The sequence below is a fragment of the Anguilla rostrata genome, chromosome 4, assembly GCF_018555375.3.
Source record: "Anguilla rostrata isolate EN2019 chromosome 4, ASM1855537v3, whole genome shotgun sequence".
Lineage (NCBI taxonomy): Eukaryota > Metazoa > Chordata > Actinopteri > Anguilliformes > Anguillidae > Anguilla > Anguilla rostrata.
In genome coordinates, this window is record NC_057936.1 from 66,399,868 (window position 1) to 66,407,665 (window position 7,798).

Below are 7,798 nucleotides of genomic sequence, written 5' to 3' on the forward strand. Positions count from 1 at the left end.
CATACGCAGGTGGGCCTTACCTCAGGCCCAGGGGGAAGTGGCGTGGGCCAACGCAGGTGGGCCTTACCTCAGGCCCAGGGGGAAGGGGTGTGGCCATACGCAGGTGGGCCTTACCTCAGGCCCAGGGGGGAGGGGGAAGTGGGCATACGCAGGTGGGCCTTACCTCAGGCCCAGGGGGGAGGGGGAAGTGGGCATGGCCATACGCAGGTGGGCCTTACCTCAGGCCCAGGGGGAAGTGGGCGTGGCCATACGCAGGTGGGCCTTACCTCAGGCCCAGGGGGGAGGGGGAAGTGGGCATGGCCATACGCAGGTGGGCCTTACCTCAGGCCCAGGGGGGAGGGGGAAGTGGGCGTGGCCATATGCAGGTGGGCCTTACCTCAGGCCCAGGGGGGAGGGGGAAGTGGGCGTGGCCATACGCAGGTGGGCCTTACCTCAGGCCCAGGTCTGTGACTTCAAAGCAGCCCGACAGGCTGAGGAGCCTCAGTCTACGGCAGGATTCCCTCCGGGGGCGGGGCTTCTCCGCCTCCTCTGCCAGTTTAGTCCGAAAGTCGTCCTCGCCCCCCGAGGGGGAAACAGTCCTCAGGCCGCTCAGGGCCCCTCCCACACTGCCGTACTGCTGCCACTTAGCACTCAGGCCCCTCCTCCTGCTTCTCTTGCAGCAGCATGCCCCGGGGGTGGGCGGGGCCAGGGGCTCTGAGAGGCCCCGCCTCCCGTCACAGGCCCCGCCCCAGCACCTCCACTCGTCCTCGATGTCGGCCAGCTGAGCGGGGTCCAGCACCCAGATCTGGGCGGGGCCGTGGGCGCGGCCCCCCGGACGCCTGCGGAACACCAGGGCCTGTCGCGCGCCAGGTGCAGCCGGCGCGGAGGCGGGCGGGGCAGCAGGCGGGGCGGTGGGCGGGGCCAAGTCACCCAGGGCCAATGACAGCCTCTTCAGCGTGAGGTCTGTGATCTTCGCACAGCCTGATAAGTCCAGGTGCTCCAGCGTCTGACACGCCCCTAGACACGCCCAGCTGAGAGAGACAGAGAGAGAGAGAGAGTAAACTACATGTGTAAAATGCCTCAGCATGCAGAGACAGGCCCTTCGCACGCCCCACACCCAACACGTCCCGCAGGATTCAGTGTTGCTCCCAAGGTTGGATAAGACAGATGACAGTAAGGCATGCGTTACCTGTCGAAGGCAGAGTCTGTGATGTCGGTCTGGGTGAGGTCCAGGTGGGTCAGGTTGGGACAGAGGCTCAGGATCTGTCTCACCTGGAGCAGAACACAGGGATAGTAAAGCACGTTTAAAAACTCTTCCAGGTGCTGTATCAGTTACACACACTATACAAGCAGCTACACGAGTAAAAGGATGGCATATGCAGCAATATTCATAAAGGCAATGTATATTTAAATGCATTATATAAGGAGCTACGTCACACGTAATCTCCACAAAGGATTGTATAATGGTGTTTCACAGGGTTCTTTGAAGTTACCATTTTGCTGGACAGGGCGACGCTATAGGCCAGGACGATGGATCTGACCGAGGGCCCAACGGCGGGCAGAAGGTTCTGGATGATCCCGTTGAGCACCTTCTTTTCCCTCTGAATGGCGCCAATGGCGGGAGAGTCCTCCAGGGCGCCCTCTGAAAGCAGAGGCCCACACGACACTCAGCAGTGCACCAGCGCACACAGCAGGGCTGATGGGAAGTGTAGGCTCCAGGCCCCGAGGACGGCACTCTTATCTCAATTCTGTTATCACTTATGTTCCCGTATGTGTTTAATGGCGACTAGTAGCGGCAATGATGAGCTCATGTTAACAGTGAGGATGGGAAGCGCATAGCTTTGTTAGCTCATGTTAGCAATGCTGATAGGAAGTGCATAGCTTTACTAGCTCACGTTGGCAATGCTGATAGGATAGACATAGCTTTATTAGCACGTGTTAGCAATGCTAACAGGATAGACATAGCTTTATTAGTTCACGTTTGCAATGCTGATAGGACACATAGCTTTATTAGCTCACGTTTGCAATGCTGATAGGACACATAGCTTTATTAGCTCACGTTAGCAATGCTAACAGGATAGACATAGCTTTATTAGCTCGCGTTTGCAATGCTGATAGGACACATAGCTTTATTAGCTCACGTTTGCAATGCTGATAGGACACATAGCTTTATTAGCTCACTTAGCAAGTACAGGATAGACATAGCTTTATTAGCTCGCGTTTGCAATGCTGATAGGACACAGCTTTATTAGCTCACGTTTGCAATGCTGATAGGACACACAGCTTTATTACCTCATGTTAGCAGTGATGTTCAGGCACTGTTGGTGGTTTTACAGGAATATTACTGGGGTGTCATTAGTGCAGTGTTCGAGGAATTATTGGGATGTTATTGGGGTGTTATTGGGATGTTATTGGGGTGCTACTGGGGTGTTATTGGGGTGCTACTGGGGCATTGTTAGGACACTGTTGGCATTACCAGACTCGTCGATGTCGGCATCCTCGTCCCACTCCTGGTAGGCCCGGCCCTCGTCCTCCCGGCTCTGCACCCACTCAGCATCCGGCTCCTGCTCCTGGTCCTCCGGAGGCCCCCTGCAGTGCTGCCCTGCGCACAGGGACACAGGGGTGGGTTACAGCTCACAGCGCCCTCTGCAGCAGGGAGGGAGCACTGCACTTGCACAAACAAATACACAGGTGCACACTCACACAGACATATACACACACACACACACACATGCATGCACACGCGCACGCGCACACACACAGCGATGCTGTTCCTTACCTCTAGCCCAGCGCACTGGGTACAGGTGTTTCCACAGCGACCCAGTCTTTGCTAGGTGAGACCAGGATGTGCACACCTGGCCACAGTGGCACAGGTCCTCTGGGCTCAGGTAACGGAACACCTTCAGCAGGACCTCTGGGGGCAGGATGGGCACAGGCTGCTCGGGGCTGTCATCCAACTCTGCCCAAAATTACAGCAATGAGTCAAATTAACCACCCAAAACAGACTCGCTCATAATGACTCAACGCAACCACCCAAAAAAGACGCACTGATAACCACTCACTCAAACCAACCACCCAAACCGACTCACTCACAATGACTCAAACCAACCACCCAACCCGACTCATTAATAATCACTCACTCAAACCAACCACCCAAACCGACTCACTCACAATGACTCAAACTGACGAAAGGCCACTGCTCACCATTGCCTGACTTCTCGTGAGCAGAGTACTTGAAGGCGCGGTGGAGGCCTTCGGCCTGGCTCCACAAGCTCAGGCCCTTTAACACCCCTGAGGTGCTGTCCACAAGGGGGCAGCAGCAGTCCCCAGTACTGTCCCCATGGGGGCACCCACAGCCCACACTGCCCTCGCCATCGGGGCACCTGCAGTGCTGGGCCATCACCGTCTTCTTGATGTCCTTCAGCTCCTCGTAGGTGAAGTACTCCATCAGCATGGGCTGGAACACCTGCCAGACACACCCCGACACAGTTTAGACTCCCGTCAGTTTAAAGTCGTGGGGAATCGTGTGTAAGGTGCAAGAACATCATGGGGATGTTATGAGAACATCGTGGGGACATTGTGAGGACATCGTGGGGACGTTATGAGGACATCGTGGGGACATTATGAGGACATCGTGGGGACGTTATGAGGACATTGTGTGAACATTGCGGGGACGTTAGGACATTGTTGGGACATGGTGAGAGTGTAATAGTGTGTACATGCCTCTTCCTCCTCCTTCATGTGGGGCAGGAAGTCCTGAGTGAAGGCCTCCAGCCGCTCCTTCAGCTGCTGCGCGTAGTTCAGCTGCTCACACTCATTCTGGGCAGAGAGAAGCCATAATGCACGGGAGTAAACGCACTGTGCCTAACAGGGGCGTAATGCAGGGGGCAGTGAAGAGAGGCACAATGACAGTACAGGCAGCTGCACTCACACACTGCTGCCCTAAGAATCTCTGTGCTACTCACACACTGCTGCCCTAAGAATCTCTGTGCTACTCACACACTGCTGCCCTAAGAATCTCTGTGCTACTGACACACTGCTGCCCTAAGAATCTCTGTGCTACTCACACACTGCTGCCCTAAGAATCTCTGTGCTACTGACACACTGCTGCCCTAAGAATCTCTGTGCTACTCACACACTGCTGCCCTAAGAATCTCTGTGCTACTCACACACTGCTGCCCTAAGAATCTCTGTGCTACTGACACACTTACAGCTGAGATAGCAAGGGAGGGAAGGAGAGTGAGAGGGAGGGAAGGAGAGTGAGAGGGAGGGAAGGAGAGTGAGAGGGAGGGAAGGAGAGTGAGAGGGAGGGAAGGAGAGAGAGAGGGAGGGAAGGAGAGAAAGAGGGAGGGAAGGAGAGTGAGAGGGAGGAAGAGATTTTTTTTTTCAGCCACCTTGACGTTGCGGAGGCCCTTGTGGAAGAGGGACAGCATGTCGGACAGCTTGTTGTCGGAGTGCACGTTGTAGACGGTGTTACTGCGCTGCTGCAGCAGGCAGATGATGTAATCATTCTCGATCTGCTCGTGCATCTTAAACTCCGTGAACGTGGCGCACAGCGACTGCAGGAAGGACCGGAAGTCCTGATTGTTGGAGAAGTTCGTTTTCGACAGCTGGGGGAAAAAAAAATAAAAAATACTTAAATTACAAAAAACACAAAGTCATTTTCTGTCCAAGTCTTTCGCTGGCCGCAGACAAAAGTCAACTGTTCAAACCCTGAACAACCCAGAAGACAATGCTATACTTTTAGCACAGTACACTCAAGTCCAACTGCTACTTAAAGCACTGTATCTTTAACAAAACTGCTATTATCATCTTGTTTACATACTGACTGCCACCATCAGCAGTGACAGTGAACACTTGTTTTGGTCTCTGTTCTCTTCCCTCTTCCCCACGTTTTTTTTGCGCGCGCTTACGTAAGAACATCTCCCAAAATCACTGAATGTGATGTTCACCCCACCGGTCAGCTTCCCGTCCATTCCCATAGCTCTAACACGCACGCTACATGCAAAAGCTCATAGCACGAATGAGGTGCGTTACCCATGTGATTTACAAACTGTAACAGGCTTTGTCCTGATGCACCCGAGACTGACTTGAACAAGTGTTTTCCATCCCGCGTTCTTACGGTACATTAAGGGATTGACAGCGTTTCAGTTTACAGTAAAATACTGCATTATGAAAGGCACAGCATGCCGGACACAGGCCATTCTGTTCTCAGATGGAGAGAGGAGAGAGAAACCAGTTCAGCGTGGTTATTAGTGTGGCACCTTTTCACTGGGGGGGTAGCCCAGGGCAACAGCACAGCATAATGGTAAGAGAAGTGGGCTTGTGACTCTGAGGTTGCAGGTTTGACTCCTACATGGGGCAATACTGTAATACCCTTGAACAAGGTGCTCGAATTGCTTCAGCAGAATACCCAGTTGTGTGAATAGATAGTACGTAAAAGAATACAAGCATGTCTAGATATGAGTGTCTGCTAATTGCCTCAATTTTTTCAAAACGACGTGCTCCCAGGCCACCTCAGCGAATGTACTGCCAAATAGCTGCCCTGCATCACTAACGGGCGGGCTGCTCGTTGGTGGTGGACATGGTCACCTTCACTACTTCACCGTTAAACACGGACAGAGAAAGTTGCTATAAGAATAAAATCCACTATTATCATCGCCCATTATTATCGCTCACACCCCCAAACAGACAGAAGACATGCTGAATGCTAAAACAGCGACTAATCCAATCAAGGCTCCAACGGACGTGATGTCACAATCCACGGGGACGGCAGGCCCCGCCCGCCTGCACACCTGCAGAGTGACAGACACACGCGCAGACCCGAAACACTTCGCCAAGACTGATCCGTGAAGTTAAAAGGAACCGCGTTAGCCTGAATCGAGCCCTTGCACCTTAAAAAAAAAACACACATTGACGTCTGTAATGTAAAAATTAAAATAAAATTTAAAAAAAGCTTTTTTCACTCTAACTGTCGTGGTGGTCCCCCTCGCCGATTTAATAACCAGTAGCTGGATAGCAAGCTAATAAAAACGGCAGGTATGCAGAACTTTACAGAGGCATTGCTTGGTTAACCAAGGAATACGTGCTTTATTTTTCAGTCAAGGGACGTAGCTTAAAACGCCACAAAACAGGAACAAACGTCATTTGTTAGCCAGCTACGCAGCTAACAAACGACAACATGGCAGCGCATTTAATAAAGGCATTTCCATATTGCGTGACCAAAAAACAAAAATCAGGTGATGTTTTGTCAAACACTACTGAGATTAGATATCGTCTTCTGTCATGCTTGTTGGAAGAGTTAGCAAGCAAGCAAAGCTAATTCTAATTCTTGTTTACATAGTGCCAGATATTCGTCGCTACATGATGTCGGTCAATACACCTGGCTGCCTTTGAGAGGAAACAGCTGGCGGTGGCCGACGAGAACAATTTGCCACCATAAATCTGCACTTACATACGACGATGTCAAGTTTTAGCAGACGGTCTCTTACGGCAGAGTGACTTAAAAGCCAATGCCGTCGTTAGCTCACTAATGTCACAGCGACCATAACTCCCATTAGCTAGCTAGTCGCCAGCTATAAAAGCTCAGTCGAAACACTAACGTTAAATAGCGCTAAATAAAATGAAAACGAAAATAAACGATAGCTAGGCCAAAATACTGTATCATTAGCTAAACCAGGAGACCACGCATACAGTGAATAGCCTGACTGTACCGTAGCCGTATAACGTTATCTAGTTACGTGTTCCAGAAGTTATCCATCTAACGTAGTGTGACGTTAGCACGGTAGCTAGTTAGCATACAGCTTACGCATTTAATAAATGAGTGGTAGCCACCACACTTGTTTTCAAAACACGATATACGTTAACGCTGAATAGCGTTCATAAACAGAGCACACATAGCGCTAGTTAACATTTCATCGTTAACAACCGGGCGGTGCTTTGCGTTTTGTAACGTTAAATTAGTATATCAGTCAATTTATTAGCTCGCTAACGACGCGATCCGATATGATCACACTCTTGAAATGTTAGCCAACCTGCATCTCAGGTTGGATATCCACCAACTAGCTAGCTAAGGTGGAAATTAATATCAATGGCGCTAGCCAACGTTCGGATGAAATCAGTTACAGGATGGTAACTTAGCCTCTTTAGGGACCAGCTAATCAGCCAAATTAGTAAATTTGCTTGCGTTTTTTACATAAAATAACAGCAGTAGCAGGGAACCCCGAAGTACCGAGGCTATCTGATCTCTGCGTAGTCTATGATGCAGTTGGCTCGATTCAAGCGTTTAGATAACGACGTTTGGAAGCTTGTTTTTCACTCAGCTAATAATGCGCGAGATGCATCACAAAACAAGTTGACCTCACCTTCTCACAATAAAGACCCACTAACTGCTTCATTCGCCAGTGTGGGCCCGTGAAAACATCCACCTCATCGGGAAACGGAGCCATCTTCACTCCATGGAAACACCGAGAGCCGTGTTGCTTACTGCGAGACAGTGGAGTCTAGAGGAAATACGAAGCCTTAACGGAGGCAGCCATGTTTATTCCACTGTCATGTGACCCAACCTACTGGACGTCATGTCATGCTTACGTGACACGTTATGCGTAGCAGTACTGTTTATGATGTCGGGTGTGGGATCGGTGTGTAGGGCATAGGTCAACTCCAGTCCTGGAGGGATGCAGTCTCTACTGGTTTTTGTGATTTCCTTTCAATCAGCAGAGAAGTTAGGCCTTGGAAACATGGTGTGCAGACTCTTTAGCCAATCAATGACTTAAATTAAACACCTAAGTGCTCGAACACATCAAACACTATTGAGTAC

General features: G+C 50.9%; 1 protein-coding gene across 1 annotated transcript in view; it reads right to left on the minus strand.

Annotated features, from left to right (window-relative positions):
- fbxl5 (F-box and leucine-rich repeat protein 5) overlaps nt 1-7,534 on the minus strand; it is a 12,431-nt gene extending 4,897 nt beyond the window's left edge. The window contains exons 1-9 of the mRNA XM_064334198.1: nt 7,344-7,534; nt 4,374-4,589; nt 3,703-3,798; nt 3,184-3,445; nt 2,759-2,938; nt 2,456-2,581; nt 1,473-1,621; nt 1,169-1,251; nt 432-1,010 (exon numbers count right to left, since the gene is read on the minus strand). Coding sequence (XP_064190268.1) covers nt 432-1,010; nt 1,169-1,251; nt 1,473-1,621; nt 2,456-2,581; nt 2,759-2,938; nt 3,184-3,445; nt 3,703-3,798; nt 4,374-4,589; nt 7,344-7,427 — 1,775 coding nt within the window. The 5' untranslated portion in view covers nt 7,428-7,534. The remainder of the gene's footprint in view (nt 1-431; nt 1,011-1,168; nt 1,252-1,472; nt 1,622-2,455; nt 2,582-2,758; nt 2,939-3,183; nt 3,446-3,702; nt 3,799-4,373; nt 4,590-7,343) is intronic.
- Between the last annotated feature and the right edge of the window lie 264 nt (nt 7,535-7,798).